The sequence below is a fragment of the Cucurbita maxima genome, unplaced genomic scaffold (assembly GCF_002738345.1).
Source record: "Cucurbita maxima cultivar Rimu unplaced genomic scaffold, Cmax_1.0 Cma_Scf00009, whole genome shotgun sequence".
Taxonomy (NCBI): Eukaryota; Viridiplantae; Streptophyta; class Magnoliopsida; order Cucurbitales; family Cucurbitaceae; genus Cucurbita; species Cucurbita maxima.
The window spans coordinates 6,223,523-6,239,787 of record NW_019272025.1 but is presented as its reverse complement, the minus strand read 5'-3'; the positions used below and the strand labels follow the sequence as shown (position 1 = coordinate 6,239,787).

The following is a 16,265-nucleotide window of genomic DNA, read 5'->3' as shown; positions in this document are numbered from 1 at the left end:
TTTTTTTTTTTTTTTTTTTTTTTTTTTTTTTTTTTTTTTTTTTTTTTTTTTTAGAAAATGATTTTTGTGTAAGCTTATTTAGCAGAATCAAAATGAAGAATAACATCAGTGATATAAAGTAATAGCCATGCAAAGACCTCTCACGGTCACACCTTGTAGATCTTATGATAGAAAACTTCAAGCAATCTGAGCTCTGCATCTGGATGAGATAATTCAACCTATTTATGAAGGAAAATTGAGGGTACAAAGATAAGTAACGAAAAAATGGCATAAAAGAGATGCAATTGTAAAACCCCTACCCCAATAAAGATATAATTGCATTTACACTCTATCAAGATGACACATCTACCGGCCCACAACAGATTTGGAGTAAAAGAAGTTAAGAAATACCTTCGTTTTAAGATCATTAATCACATCTGCTACAGTGCTTTGTTTTGGCAATCTTATTGTATGGATAACAACCTGATAACATGGGATATAATTGTGAGGAAAAAGCTCATCGACAGTGTCATGCATACGTATGCAGGCCCAAATGCACACATATAAGCACACACACAGATGCAAGAAATACATAAGAAAATACTTATATTGTAACATATCCTAGACTTACAATTCAATCACTATATAGTACATACTCACTTCATCTTTAGTTGCATGATGAAATGCTACTTTAAGAGTTTTCAGACCTTGTAACTCTGGAAGAGGGATGTCCAATACTTCATAGTATAATATATCTGACGTCTGTACATAAGCAATCAGGTAAAATCAATTAGATTATGAACTATTAATAGTGTGCTTATTTCTCAGGGATGGGGAATTATTACCTGATTATAATGGACCAGCATATCAGATAAATGCTCCACACCACGATACTTGATTGGCTGAGGTTTAGGTTGCTGAGAGTAACAATTATGTGACGTTAATCTAATTTTTGATGGATCATCTACACCAAGTTGTTGGGCTAGTCTTTCGACCACATCATCATATGTATAAAGTTTTGACCTAAAAAAACATGACAATACATCGAAGAGCAAGAAATTTACAATCACAGCATGTCATGAAGCATTTCGAAATATAATTCAAGTGGTGAGCACTTTAATTGCTGTCATGATAGTAAATATATCTGTACCACTTACATCTCCAGACAAAAATCATCTTCCTTCGGCTTCTCTAGGGATCGAAAATGAACAACCTAGAACAATTATGCACAACCAATCAGTGCCTGCACAATAATGTACAACCAAACAAGTTTGTTCTTGTTTCTTTTCTCAAACACACAAATCACAATAAAACACACCAATCAGCACCTGGAAAAGGTCTAAATCCTATGCATGTCACATATGAAATAAAGACAGGAAAGGTTGTGATTTCTGGACGCACATTTGTTCTAAAAAATACAAGCATGGCACTCAAAACTCTAAATTTCAGATTAATTTCAAGAGTAAGGAACACAACTCAAAGAACCTAAACAACAACCAAAGGTGCTTGGTGTCACGGTCATGCTCGTCCAGGGCGTGTTGCCCATGGCCGCATGCCCATGGCAAGCCAAACCCTTGTCATGTCTTTTCATTCTAGTGTTTTTACTTTTGTAGTTCTAGGGCGTATGACGCCTCAAAAATATCATGTCTAGGCCTGCCAGACATGAAATGCCTCAGAATGTACTATAGGGGGATATGACTAGTTGTCAACTTCTCCCTACTCAAGGTTATATATGCTAAGCCATTGTTATCTCTCTCTTGCTTGCTATACAACGTCTCTTTCAAAAATCTCTCTTTCTAAAATCTCTCTACCCTCGTTTTCTAAAACCTTCTTTTAAACCTGAGGCTAGAGGCTCGATCATACGTTGCTTGGCCGTATGCGACGCAAGAACAAATTGGCTTAGCTCACTTGTCGTTGGAAAGTGAGTGCCGCACAATCGCTAGTCCGCTGCCTTCAAAAGTGCGATTGTGTCACTTGGCTTGCATCAACAAAAACTTATCATCCTGCATTAGGGTACAACAAGAGGAATTTTAAAGCTTTTTCTCTACGCTGCAATCATTTTTAGGCAAGAACAGAACTACATTATGCTAAAAAGATTCCTCAAGTCTGAAAGGGATTTCGATTTGAGAGTTCGCACCTTGGGAGGTTTAGGTATTGGTAATGACATGCAAAAAACACAGCCCTATTAGCTAAATGGATCTGGCGATTCTATCATGAAGCCACTGCCCTATTGTTAGAAAGTACAAGCTCCACCCTTTTGAGTGGATCCGTGATGGATTTAAAAGGCACGTCCAGAACTTTGTGGAAAGCGATTGTGGCAGTTTTTCCTTTGCTTCTCAATCTATACACAATGTCGTTGAGGATGGACGGGATCCCTATTTTTGGGAGGACAAGTGGCTGGGGATAGACTATTTTGCTCCTCATACCCTCGTTTATATCACTTATCTCCTCATACTCTTGTTTATATCACTTATCTTCCTTTGCTCTTATGTCGATAATTGGTTCCTCGTTAGATTCTATGTTTCTCTTTAGGTCTCTATTTTTAGGTCTCTATTTCTAGGTTCTTCCGTAACTATTCGTTTGGCCTTATTTTCCTTGACAGGAGTGCCCCTGTTTTTTCTAGTTTGGCTCCTCTTTGTTTTCCTTTTTTGTATGCCCATGTATCCTTTCTTACTTTTTCTCTCAATGAGTCAAATTTCTTTTTACAATAAATAAATAAACCTTCTCCCTTCTTTACTACCCCCCAAAAAAAGCTATTTGATAAGTTAGCGAAGAATGAACCACTGTCTAAACTTTTAATCTTCAGCATTTATAAAAGGATAAAACACTAAAGGTAAGGAGCCTTGAAGATTTTATTTTAAAAAACAAGAAACAAATAAGCAAAATTTTTCATTGAAATAATGAAAAGAGACCATGCTCAAGAGATACAAACTTTCCATTGAATTTCCTCAAAGGATTGCAAGGAGCAACTTACTTCAGCTTTTTTATGGACCAATCATATCATCTCAAACTCATATCTTATGGATTTATGTCATCAAATCCAGTTTATCATAATTATCCTTCGACCAAATCTAATGGCCATTTTATACTCAAATTCCTCTTTCAAAAATTTTAATGATTGTTTTTTTTCCTTCTAAAAAAGTTATTTTAACATCCTAATGAGATTTTCTAGATGTAAATTAACTGTCAATATATAATAATTCCTATAAATTCCCAAGAGCGAGCATTGGAATATATGACCCAAATGAAATTCCACCAAACATGTTGATGTCTTACTTGACGGTTATGCACATACTCCAAAAATGATGGAACGTCAGGATAACGATACTGTTCTACATTTTCAACTGGAGTGGATTTTTGAAAGCAAACAATATCTCCATCTTCCAGCTGCATCAAAAAAATAACTTTTAGACTAACTGCCGAAAATACTTAATATCAGCACACACATGCCCTTACAAAAACAGCATTACCTGACTTGCTCGAAATGTGAATTTCTTGTCAATAGGTTCACACATAATGTTCGGCTCAAACTTGATTTCCTAAAATAGAACATGTCTTAGGAATATCTATTACAATCATTAACCAAAGCCACAAAAATCCAATGGTCATAATTTAAAGCAGGAATTTATGTTACAAAAATCTCAAAACCAGGAAATTCAAATTTCAACGGAAGTCTTTCTTACAATGCCAACAACCTCCACTAACATAGACAGTTTAAGAAGAGAGACACAATTGCAAATTCTACCCTTTAATCTTAGGGACCACAACAACATCAAATGTTGATCCCCCAAAAAAAAAGCTAATACGAACCGACATCTCAATCATACAATATGAACTTTTTATTTATTTTGAGGTGACTACAAATTTTGGATAGATGATAGTCTAGAGCTATGGTATTTCATTAATGTATTTTAAGATTTTTTATTTACTTCAAGGTTACATTTACCTAGTGACTAATTATGGTCATAAAGTACAAAGTTTACAACTCTTGAAACGCCTCATGGAAAGTCAAAGATTTATTTTGAGACTATATAAAGTCATGTATGTCTTTGTAAAGTAGACTTAAAAAATGTACTAAAAAGAGCATTTGTCCTTTCAATTCTATGTAGTTTAGGTAGTATGCTTAGAATCATTTGAAGCTTGACTTGATCGATCTTGCTTGTGAAGTGATTTGAATCTCAAACAAGTGTTCCTGGAGATATTCAATCAACAAAGTAATCTGAATCTTATTTTCCCTAGGATATATTTAGATCTAAATGTCTAATTCTTCTTGGATCAAATTTCCAAGAGTTACAATCATTTGGAATGAAATCAAATTGATTTGGGGGGTTTTAGCATTTGTGAACTAGCGGTTGCATATCCAAAGAATTTATGAGGGTTCTTAGATTCAACAAGCTAGAGTTACCATATCAAAAACACTTATTAGGAATAAAGATCATGGTAAATATGTTCATGAAGAAGAGAGAAAAAACATCCTATCCCAAATCTTTTGTAATTAGGATTCTTTTTCTTTACATCAACATCAATCTGAGGAACTTATTGCAACCTCCTTGGTTGTTACGTTGACCCTATGTCCCCCCTCCCCCCTTCTCATAGTTTCCTGTAATTTCTTCCTTGAAAATAAAAAATAAAAAACCCCCAGAATGAGATAACAGAAGCTGTATGCATGTTCTAGATTGTTGCATTATTTGGTACACGATTTATGCAAAGAGTAATTGTGTGTGTGTGTTGGGGGGGGGGGGGGGGGGTNAGCATAAATGAAGTAACTTGAGTAGATGGAAATTTAAACTTATTTTAATAACTAATTGGAAAGATGAAGCCCAAACCTCATAAAGTTCAATCTCTTCTTCTGGAGCATAACCAGCCATTTCATTCAATTTCGTCAATATTTCAAAAGGCTTCCCATTACCCTTCACAAAAAGTCTTCCCACGTATCTAAAATTGTAGAAGATAAAAAGAGTGAAACGTCATGTCAGCTCATCACCAATCCACATGAATAAAATTGTAGGGAGGAAGAACAAACATACTACCAATACCTCAGCTCTTCTTTCTCAGGCTCGTAAAGCTTAAAAAACAATAAGATATCATCTTTTGTCTTGTCTGGTGGAGTAATAGGCCGTGAATCCTGAATGAAATTGTAGAAAATCATATAAATACAAGGGATACGAAAGTAATCGTAAGAATAAAAAAAATAAGAAGTTTGCAAGTAAAATAAATTTACCAGTCCATATTCCACCTCCAGTAATAACTTCAACTCAGCATTGTGAACCTTATTTGATACCTCTCTTAATTGTCCAACCTATATGTACCATAAATTAGGAATGAGCACTTCAGAAAATTAGCGAAAACATAGGAGTACATGAGAGTGGCTCCATCAGCGCCATAGAATAACCAATATTGAGAGAAGCAACGATGAAACACAAGGTGTAAAATTCAAGAAAAGGAAATGTGCTGGTAAAGCAAAATGCAGTTTACAAGTACTTGATGAAAAGTCACATACTTGATTATGATGAGTGCGAGGATGTTTGATTATGATGCTCAATTCACTACTTCCCTTCAAGTTTCAGGCGCAATTAATTTTGACATTTCCCCCATCTTTTGGTTACCAAAATTCAAGGTTTCTTTCTTATTTTCTCATTTTTTATTCTTGTAAAGAGCCCCATGATTTTCTTTCTATAATTTTCCTTATCTATTTTCCTTCCCATTTCAAATCTTTGTGGTGCAGCCTCTTATTCTTTCATTTTTCTTAATGATAGTGGTATTTTTTTTTTCACAAAATAAATTAATAACTAAAGAGAACGCCATGCCATTTTCAAGCTTTCCATAGAGTGAAGCAGAAACATTTACCAAACTGCGGGGAATTGCCTCCCTCAATTTGTCTCACGTTTACAGAAAATTTATCGTTTTAAAATTTTTCCCTATATAAGTTTGGAATGCAAAGTTTGGCCCCTTCCTATAGAAGTGTCTAAATGTCCCTGCCTCTGAAATAGATGTATTTACACCTTTAAAAGATCAGAGATAAGTTTGGAATGAGAAGTTTGTGTTTCAAACTCCTCCCTGCCTTTAGAACAAATGTATTTCCACCTTTAAAAGATAAGAGATACATACGGATTGTGCTTCCTCCATAGATGTCAATGGTCGGTTGGGCCGATAAGTATGGTTCTGACGCTTTGCCCACAGCCAATATCGTTGAAACTGGATGGGTATACCAAATTCCTTAGCCACCTCCTCCTGCACATACCATACAACAGTATTATCATGAGGAAAATAGATGTTTTATACCTTGAAATTGTTGAAGATAACAGCACCAAAAAAAAAAAAAAAAAAAAAAAAAAAAAAAAAAAAAAAAAAAAAAAAAAAAAAAAAAAAAAAAAAAAAAAAAAAAAAAAAAAAAAAAAAACAAACAAACAATTAAACTGAGTACCTTGAAAAGGTTAAATGGCATTTGCTTCTGGATGCGGAAGCTCCTTACTTTGTCATGATCAACAAGATCAAAAAATATATCTTTTCCAATCTGCTCAACTAGATCTTCGTCTCTAGCAACCTAATGACCATGAGATCGATCAAATAAACACTATGTCTTTTCATAACCTATGATTGAAAGCCACGTATAAACTAATGGAGAATGACTTCAGACCTTTATGATAGTATAAAGGTGTGCCTCTGCCTTTTCTTTCTTCTTGTGTTCCTTTTCTTCTTGTTCTTTCTTCAATCTTTCCTGAGGTTGTTCATGTAAACGTAGTTGGATCAGTAACACAAAACCAAGCAGAAAAAAAGTTAGCATAAAACCTTTTTACCAATTATTTCAACCCATATTATTTCCCAATATTTTGCTATGAACAAGCTCGTGTTGAGAGACCTAAACACTTGAGATTTGACCTATTATACTTCAGACCCTTACAAGATTAAGGTAACAAAGTAGATCTGTTATGCATCAGATCCTTACGAGATAAAGAAGTGAAGCTCAAAATCCTTTATTAGTTTCCAACCAAGTATCCTACTACTTGGCTAGCATTTGTCTGATATCATGCCCTAAGAAGCATGCAACAACAGCACCATACCCTGAGATGTTCGGCAATATCCTTCTCATCCACGTTGCAAATGACTTTGTCCTTGTCACTTTCACGTATATACACGAGCATGTATGCATTTGAGTATTTGGTGAACTTAAAAGGAGCATTGTTGAATCCAGGATTTGTCTGAGGTAACTGATAACCACCAGATAGAATATCAGAAGCAGAAATATATATGTATCAGATTAAGGTCTAATGAAAATATTCACATGGAAATGTTACCTCTTCCTCACCACCATATTGCTCCTCTAGTGCCCTTTTTACATCTTCTTTTGTTACCCGCTCATCATCAAATTTGTACCTGCAAGCCCAAAAGTTCTTGCAGCGTGAGAGCAACACAAATTAATGTAAGCCAGTTGTTCAATTATTTGAGTTTAGTGGTGATAAGAGCTTGTTTCAAAGAAGAGATCTAAAACTTTGTTCAAAGCTCCACAATTTTTCTGTCCTTCCTCACTGGTGATAAGCATAAGTTCTTTTCAGGTTTTTTAATTTAATCATGGCTATCGTGATAAGAACCCACCCCAACTATTGTCATGGACACCATTCACGCTTCAAACACTAGGTTCCTATAAGACTTTTTAGTGTTAAGATTATTAAAAGGGTTGAACCTAAGACTTCAACATTTCTCATGAGTGTTGAGCACGCCTTCAACCAATGGAGAAGCCCCTTACGGACTGTGGGAAAGTACAAATCTTGATGAAAAAGAAATAGCAAAAAAGTGATCAGATACACTTCACATTCACCACATAATCCAAAGCCATTACAAACTTCCATAGTTTTCGTTTCCTTTTACAATGTAGAAATTTCATATAGTTGAGTTAATCCAGAAACGCAAAATAATGTAGATAGTAATATGGATAAGTGCCAAATGCAAATAGAGAATAGACTGGTTTATTGGTAATATAAATCCATAAGATACCATTGCTCTGAAAGGGTTGGCCTGATAAAGGCATAATAATGTCCACCGTGCACCCCACCACTGTGAACCAAAACACTGAACCCAAAGAAAAAGGGAAATATGTTAGCTGTATAAAATACTTTAAGAATGGATTGAACAAAGAGTTATAAAGAGATCTCCAAGTATAAGATGGTGAACTGCAATATAATTATGAAAGCATGCAAATACCACCAACAGATTCAAATACATAAGTAGTTACCCAACAAAAGATTTTATTTGTGTTTGACCTATTGAAATATAAACAACAAAACAGACGAAGTGATTTACTTTTATCATTTTTGTTCCTTTTTTATTTGATCACCATGAATCTACCAAGTTCACTCATATAGCATCTTCTAACATGAAAAAAATCTACTATTGTTTCCACTCATATAGCACATAAACACACATCTTATCAGGGATATAAGATTTCCCAATGTACCTATGAAGTGTGTAAAGATTCCGGACAGTTCTATCAGCTTCCGGTGATAAATACTTCCCATTTTCTCGATCAAGGTCAAGTTGAAGAGGAAATTCATATCGATCATTGATCTACAGTATGAGGCACAAGGAAACAATTTAACTTCTTATACCATAGTCAGCAACGAGAAAAGTCAATATCCTATACTTATTCGATCTATTCAAAGCAGCCAATTATAATGTCAAAAAAACTTAAATATTCACAACTGTTGGGCCATTAGAAGAACTATTAGGAGAATGATAGTTAGATAACCATATCTGCTACTGACCTTTACCATGGTGTCCCGCATGAAGTCATACTCAAATCGCTTCAACTGGAGTTGAAGAACAGGGGGGAAGTCAATGAACAAGACGCCCTTCTTAGCATCCTGCATTGATAATTTCACATTGGGGGATAATACCCTCAGTAAATGATACAAAGGAAAGAAATTTACATCGGATGAGAATCTGAAGAAATGTAAAGCAACTAAAGGAAACACTATGACCAAGTTGAATAGATACAAATATTATTCCACTTCTCTTTAAAACTTGCATTCTATCAAAGACCTCCACAACAAGAATTTGACACAAAACATCTAGCTTTTCCAAAAAGCACATCTTATTCCCAACCCGCTCCAAACAAACATCTCCAACTTTATGTTGTTAAGTACGTGGATCTCTGGATAATGACATTATTTAGTAATCTGCTGGGGGGAAATCCAAACAGCATAATTTCATACAAAAAAAAAATTAAAAACATAAAAGAGCCACTGGCTTCGAATGAAGGTCAAATCACTTTCATAAATTCATTAGTAGTCAGTTCCTGTATATCGTACTACACAGTCTTCGTTCAAAATTAAAAAAAGAATATTGCTAGTACAAGATCTCCTTAGAAGGTGGTAGAGTAAAGGAGGATATGGCTCCTTGCTCCAGGCTTGTCAGGTCTCAGGGGGTCCTTGTTTTTGTACTTTTGTTCCTCCTAATGAAAGTTGGTTTCATTTACCAAAAATCGTACTTACTTCTGAAGCTTTGTAGCATAATCTTTTTTTCCTTTTTTTTAAATAAAATAGATCAAATAAAATAAAAGGTGAAATTCTGCAGCATAATCTGGATACTTGAGTTTTCCAGGCTAATTTCCTTTTTTCTTTTTCTTTTTTCTTCTTCTACAAGAAACAACTTCTCATTGATAAAAATGAAAATAAATAATGTTCAAGGGATACAAACTCCCAAGATGAGTGAAAATAAAGAAAAAAAATTTAAAAAAAAAAATAATAGAGACAAGTACAATCAAATAGAAATCAGAAACAAAAATATTTAAAGAGCAATAGACTGTTACAAAATCCTTGGCTTCTGAGAACCGAAGTACACATTGAGAGCTTACAAACCAAAGTTAATACTAGGGAGGAAGACTCCACAAACCAATAATAATCAAAGACATTGACAATGGACTGCCTTCTCGTAAAACCAATATCCTCTCATTTGTATGTAAATTTTGTGTTGATGACAGATATGGAACCCCAGCAGAAGATAACCAATTTATCACAAAATCACATGCTCGCTGTGCAATGGTGTATTAGACAACCCAAACCTTCCCGGTTAATTTCTTTATTCGGAAGCTATGGTTGAAAAAGATCAACAAGAACCTCTAACACTAATCCAAGTATCCAGTTTTCATTAAAAGGTGCATCCTTTGCCGAAATGGCAAGAAATGCTGGAATATTAATTTGTTCTTAGGTTGCCCTCTGCTTTTTTTTTTTAAGACATTGTAATATAACCACTACGTTCTCTGTTCCCACATCAATCCTGCTCCCCAAACTCAATTTCAAAATTACCACCAAGTAAACCTTCAAAGCCAAGCATACTTTCTCCAAGCAGACTTCAAGCCTATCCACTTGTCCAGAGCCCGAATACTTGTACAATGTCAATATCCAAATCAGCATTGTGATATCCTATATTCTCATACAAACGACCAAGTTGCCAGTTACAGTATGATTGGATTGGCTGTTGTCATTAAACAAACTGTAACATGATTACTAAACTATATTTGAACCTCAATCTAGCTGTCCAAACTCAACTTGAAGTTAGTGCCCTTCAAAATATGAAACATTAGGAGCTGAGCATGCTTCCAAGTGTAAACATCAAAGACTAACAACCAAAGAGGGCCACAAATGTATGACACTTATTTGTCCTCCATGTCCAATTGAAGGTCAAGATATCCCAGAAATTTTCAATATGAAAACTCAAGACTCCTTATGAGAGTCAACCGCAAGATCTTTTAGTAATTATGACCTTGGTCTTGTTCTGATTGGAGTCCCCTTCTGTAGTTAGGGTCGGACTCCCATTTTTGTGGGGCTGTTTATTTGTGTGCCTTGTATATTCCTTCATTGAGAAATGAAAGTGTGCTTTGTTACCAAATATATATATATATACATGCATGCATACATATATGAAAATCCAAGGCAAAAGACCAAAACTAACCACTAGCGGTCTGCTCATCTGGGAATGGGTAAATGAAGGATAGCATAAACTATTAAATGGAACAGGGAAATATAAATCAGAGGTCATGATTCAACTCAGTGGAAACTTGTCACTAAATTTACTTGATAACTAGCCAAGTGATATCAAAGAATTTTCTCAACTAGTTAAATAAGAAGTTAATTGAACTGGACAAGTAAAAATTTTCCATGTCCAATACGATTATTTTACAACCAACCTGCAACCCATATTGTTCTGCATGATACTTGTTATCACCCTCAAGGCGTTCTACTTCTACATACTTGTCAAAAGAAGCATACACATCACGACAGCCCTTGACATCAAGCTGAAGATCTGAAATTAAAATATTAGAAAGGTATTGGCACTGTGCAGCCAATAAAAAGGAATCCATGCATAGTCATATTGATTCATAACCCAAAAGTATTTACCATAAAATGATTCCTTTCTTGTTGACTTATAGTCCACGTTTATACATTCAATGTAATTCATATGATGCCCTTCAAACAATTTCTGTATGGTTCCCTCCACGACAGTTCCCTGTATTCATTATATGAATTCTAACATCTCTTAGTCATAAAGAATTCCTCATGGCAGGTCAAATTTCATTTAATATAAGAAAAGCTTGAGAAGCATGGTCATAAAAATATACATCCGATACATCCTACAAAAAGAGAAGCATGGCCATATTATTTACCTTCATTTTATCTTCAAGTTTTTCAGATAGAACTCTGTTCAGTTCCTGGACATCATGCTGCATAAAAGAATCGTATGTGTCCCATCCAAAAGATTTGGTAAGTTCTTTTGTCGCTACACTGCTGTCGCTGTATTGGAGCTTATAAAATAAGCTCTGCAGAGCTAAAGGGATGCTTGCAGATGGCATATCATTTTCTGTAGTAGGCATATGGTACACAGCCTGAAATTATAGTTCAAACAGACTGATTTATTTCGGATGTCAAAGTAGAGTTCATATGTATTATGAGGGAAGGACGAATGCAAATGGTACATCAATGTCAATTTCATTAGCAAGGAAACAGTATAATCACTCACCTTCCGGAAATATGGAATGTGGTAAAGAGTTTGAAGAAGTGAATTCATATAACATGTTGCTCCCTGATTTTTAAGACCGACAAAACCTGTTTCTTTCTTCGAATCATATGTCCAATAATCGACCACTCTTCGAACAAGGACCTCAGCTTCAACTATTAAGGTATCATTAACAAGATATCCTCTGGTAGGGTCATACAGTTCACTGAGGGGCATGAATGACGTGAACCCCCAATCACTTTCCCTTGCATTGAACTGATGTTGTGTATCTGCAATTATTCAGAAGAATTGTGTCATAGAAAGATCGAGCACTGGGTTAGTACAGCATCAGATGATGAAGATGTCCCTCCCGGATAACAAACCAAAAATTAATAATAATAATTTAATATATATATATATATATATATATATACACCCAAAGTCCCTGACCATTACAGGGTGATTCCAACAGAAACCAAAAATTATAGTACTAAAAAAAAAAAAAACTCAAGATCCTGACAACAAGAGGAAGTCATTCCAGAAATAAATGCTGTCTAATTTTATACTTTCAATCACAAACATGACACACAATACATACAAATCCTTGCTTGTACAGCTTCAGAAAGATTACATTATCTTCACTTCTTGTTTAACAGAAATTGAAATGCATCCAGTTTCCCAAGAGTATAATGAAGATCAACATAATCATAGTGCTTGTACATAAGATTTGCCAATAAATTAATTCAAAATAATAAAGTACCAAGAATGAACCTTTTCTCACTGAATATTTGTTGTGAATTTGATTGACGACACCCAAGCTGAATTGAGCACATCTGCTCCACCCGTAAGGCAAACTTGCAGAATCAGCAACATCCAAATACATAGACAGATGATCTACATTGTTTCCTTTTGGGAAAATAAGAATGCGCCTAAAAGAAAGAAGTTGGAATTACTTGGTGCGGAATATGCCGACACACGCGCACATATATATTGATGTGACAGACTAGTATCAAAAAGGAAGTATACCATTTATATCCACCAACAATAAAGATTTCAGAATACAGCTTCTTTATGTTAAGCCTCGTGAAGTTGTCAATTCTCCATGTAAATCTTGACGATGGTGGATCCTCAACAGGTTGATTCTCTACGGTGTTTCCTGATTCGGATTGTGGAACAACTAATGGTTTGCAGTGGGGGAGGGAACAAAAAAATGGAGACTTATTTAAAATCTCGTTAGAAGACACTTTGACTGTGAACGCATTGTCCAAGCTTATTTTAAAAATTAAAAATAAAAATCGCACAACCACCTCCAGTATAACTCCGATAGAGAAACAACATACTAAGTTTTCAGAGCAGCTAAAATCCCAAAAGTAGCAGCTGATATGACATTGCATACCTTTATCTATCATATGTAGTAACTCATGAGAGGGAGAAAAAAAGAAAAATAAAAAGAAGACAGCAAGAGATATCCTGGTGAAAAAATAAAAAAATAAAACAAGTTCGACAGTAGCCAAATTGGTAACTTGTGCTGAAAAATTCCAGATTCTTTGAGTAATCCGTACAGCCACGAAATGATCTCAAGCACCAAGAGAATTCAATTAGATCAATAGACAAGGGAAAAAAACATTCGATTAGCTGGGGGGAACAATTGCACAGATCAAATGTGACGAAAGTAAACCTTCCATAGGTTGGTGATTATTCTCGGCCAAATCCGAGTGCGGTACAAGCATCTCCTCGTCCTCTTGTTGCTGTGAAGGGAAAAACAAAAGATGAAGCAGAAATTAAAGATGGCAATCGGATCCACCAAAGCAAATCTTGATTAGTTCAGATATCTCTGTAAAATCCAGACGCGCCAGTCGGCAACGACAATAACAAATTGCACCGGAGTGGAGGGAAACCCATAAATTAAGCGCGAAGTCGAAGATTACGAGCAAGAAGACTATATAAATGTGAAAAGCATGCAAGTCGTAGACAATGGAATTAAGATTAATACTTCAATTTACAACAGAAGAGGAAGAAGAATAAGAAGAAGAAGAAGAAGAGAATAAGCAGGCGATAGATTGACTGAGCTCGCAAGAAACCAAGGTGTTTACATCTGAATTATACGGAGAATAGATGGAGAAATGAGAGAGAAAGGAGGGAGGTATGGAGATAGAAAGTTTACATCGACGGGAGCGGGAGTCATCACAGTCATGGTCTCTGCAGCCTTGGTAGAGAGAGTTTGGGTGGGGAAAAAGAAAACCAAATTGAGTGCGAAGTGCTAAACGAGGAATGTCACTTCCTCCTTATATAATGGGCACTTTTGGGATTTCGTTCCTCTCAGTTCCACTCGACATTGCTGGCCATGCCAGATACCTCCACTGCTAACCAGTTTTGGGCCTATTGGGCCTGTTTTCGACATTAATAAGAGCGATGGGCTCGACCCTTTCCAGAAAAATAATATCTAGATTGTTCTCACGTGCAATACACGTGTCCCCCTTTAAATATGTATACCGGCGACAAAAATAATTTAGAATCCTCTGCCATTTTTTTTTGCCCGTTGCTCTTTTATTTTAGAGGCTACAAAAGAAAATTGTACAATTCATGAATTTATGGTCGTTGTGAGACAATAATTAATAAAAATGCAAACAAATTCTTATATGTGATATTTTTTCATTTTTAAGGAATGGTAATACAACTTAGTGTTCCGTAGAAGATAAAGTAAGAATGTCATTTGTCCAAAGAAAACCAAACATTAAGCTACTGCTTTATTTTGGCATTTATAATTGGACATGCATAGTTTTAAATTTTAAAATAACAAAAATGTGTAAACTTCTTAAATTATATTTCAAACTTTCTCCAACCTCGTCTATGCTACAAATTAATAAAGTACAGTAATATTCAACTTTTGAAATAAACGATACTATTTTTTAAACAAAATGTCAAATATATTTTATAATTTAGGCTAATAAAAACAGCTCACCTAACTTGGGCTCATTTTGGAAATTGAAACAATTTTTTTGCCTCTTTTTGTTTTTTGGTTTAAAAATCTCTACTTTTTTGTTTTGTTTTTTTTTTTTTACATGCGATTTTAATTCTCATCTATAATTACAACACCAGCGAGTTGTATTATCCGTGCATTGCATGTCTCAGTCAATATATCCTGGGAACACTGATGATTCAAATTAAATAAAAACATATTAATTTTTTTTTCACCCATATCTCTCCTAACCTCACGTATATCAACTCCAAGAGAAGACTACTTATATAATTAGGGATATTTGAGTAAATTCTTCATCGATAAAGTGATACCGAAGCAATAAAATTCAATGTCTAGTTCAACCATGTGTGAGGGTTTTTTTGAATTAATTGACGGTGAGATTTCTAACATTTGATCTTTTGGATTAGATCATAACGCCTTAATTATTGAACTATGTTTCGATCAACACGATGGGCTCATTGATCCAGCTCTAATGGTCTAAAATACCTTCCATCTATGAGGTATGTCCCGACTTTAAGCCGCACGCCCCACACGTCCTTCGGTTTTCTTGACACGATTCTGTTCAATTACACACGCAGCAGGCAGGCATTCGTTACAAGCGTTGCACATAAGGTGTTCGAAGAAATGCCAAAGACAGAGGACGAAGATCGATCGATCGCTCACCTGCCAACGTCGCCGGGGTTGATTATGCCGGAATTGACCCTGAGGCATGGAACCGAGGCTGCGGTCTTTATCATTTTGGGAGCCTCGACTACGATAACGGGGGAGCCGATCTCGAGTTTCCGACTCTTTGCCGGCGGCGTGGGGTCTGCTGCCGATGCACTTGATTCGCACTTCACGAAGCTTCGCGGTTGAGACCGAGTGCTTAAGCTGTTGGAGATGTTGAAGGAAGAGATGGAATTGACGATGCCGATGCCGATGCTTGGGCGTGGAATTGCTGTAGCAGAAGAAAGAGAAGTGGCCATTGGAACCGTATCTTATCACCAACGTTTCAATTCGAGGATATGTTTGGGAATGGATATTGAGATTAAAGCTTTTGTTTTGTTTTTTTTTTTTTTTTTAAGCTCGAGGATATTTTTTAAGTTTTTAAAAATATCAAGGTGTTAATAAAACTTTTGAAACAAATATTTAATTTCAATTGTTTCCATTCAAATCAATTTAAGGGTATTTTATAATTCTTTAACTTTTTTTTTTTAATTTAATACAGTATTCTCCAAGTTCAAATTTGTTTTTATAAAGTAACATTCATTTTTTTTTCTATTTTTTTAGCTTCAAATTTTAACATATTGATAGATTTTAAACTCAAGGTTTGAATGCT

At 35.2% G+C, this 16,265-nt stretch overlaps 2 protein-coding genes across 3 annotated transcripts in view; both read right to left on the bottom strand.

Annotated features, from left to right (window-relative positions):
• LOC111483934 (ubiquitin carboxyl-terminal hydrolase 12-like) overlaps nucleotides 1-14,277 on the bottom strand; it is a 16,062-nt gene extending 1,785 nt beyond the window's left edge. Inside the window, exons 1-26 of one of the 2 annotated variants that reach the window (XR_002718439.1) lie at nucleotides 14,132-14,277; nucleotides 13,646-13,715; nucleotides 12,994-13,144; nucleotides 12,739-12,896; nucleotides 11,992-12,257; nucleotides 11,639-11,857; nucleotides 11,373-11,481; nucleotides 11,162-11,277; nucleotides 8,739-8,837; nucleotides 8,432-8,541; nucleotides 7,972-8,046; nucleotides 7,275-7,353; nucleotides 7,041-7,187; nucleotides 6,617-6,697; nucleotides 6,404-6,523; nucleotides 6,088-6,210; nucleotides 5,201-5,278; nucleotides 5,016-5,104; nucleotides 4,806-4,914; nucleotides 3,450-3,518; nucleotides 3,256-3,366; nucleotides 1,137-1,192; nucleotides 825-1,002; nucleotides 640-741; nucleotides 391-462; nucleotides 138-218 (exon numbers count right to left, since the gene is read on the bottom strand). Coding sequence is in view for 1 of the 2 variants with exons in the window: in XM_023130307.1 (XP_022986075.1) it covers nucleotides 153-218; nucleotides 391-462; nucleotides 640-741; nucleotides 825-1,002; nucleotides 1,137-1,192; nucleotides 3,256-3,366; nucleotides 3,450-3,518; nucleotides 4,806-4,914; nucleotides 5,016-5,104; nucleotides 5,201-5,278; nucleotides 6,088-6,210; nucleotides 6,404-6,523; nucleotides 6,617-6,697; nucleotides 7,041-7,187; nucleotides 7,275-7,353; nucleotides 7,972-8,046; nucleotides 8,432-8,541; nucleotides 8,739-8,837; nucleotides 11,162-11,277; nucleotides 11,373-11,481; nucleotides 11,639-11,857; nucleotides 11,992-12,257; nucleotides 12,739-12,896; nucleotides 12,994-13,144; nucleotides 13,646-13,715; nucleotides 14,132-14,161 (2,883 nt within the window). In the remaining variant the exon portion in view is untranslated. The remainder of the gene's footprint in view (nucleotides 1-137; nucleotides 219-390; nucleotides 463-639; nucleotides 742-824; nucleotides 1,003-1,136; nucleotides 1,193-3,255; nucleotides 3,367-3,449; nucleotides 3,519-4,805; nucleotides 4,915-5,015; nucleotides 5,105-5,200; nucleotides 5,279-6,087; nucleotides 6,211-6,403; nucleotides 6,524-6,616; nucleotides 6,698-7,040; nucleotides 7,188-7,274; nucleotides 7,354-7,971; nucleotides 8,047-8,431; nucleotides 8,542-8,738; nucleotides 8,838-11,161; nucleotides 11,278-11,372; nucleotides 11,482-11,638; nucleotides 11,858-11,991; nucleotides 12,258-12,738; nucleotides 12,897-12,993; nucleotides 13,145-13,645; nucleotides 13,716-14,131) is intronic. The other variant, XM_023130307.1, reaches the window with a different exon arrangement.
• Nucleotides 14,278-15,230: 953 nt separating this feature from the next.
• On the bottom strand, nucleotides 15,231-15,951 carry LOC111483753. The gene is made up of 2 exons (XM_023130056.1): nucleotides 15,611-15,951; nucleotides 15,231-15,505 (listed from the first exon to the last, which is right to left on the bottom strand). Exons 1-2 carry the CDS (start codon nucleotides 15,910-15,912, stop codon nucleotides 15,403-15,405), a joined length of 405 nt encoding a protein of 134 aa, XP_022985824.1. The 5' UTR covers nucleotides 15,913-15,951; the 3' UTR covers nucleotides 15,231-15,402.
• Nucleotides 15,952-16,265: the final 314 nt, after the last annotated feature.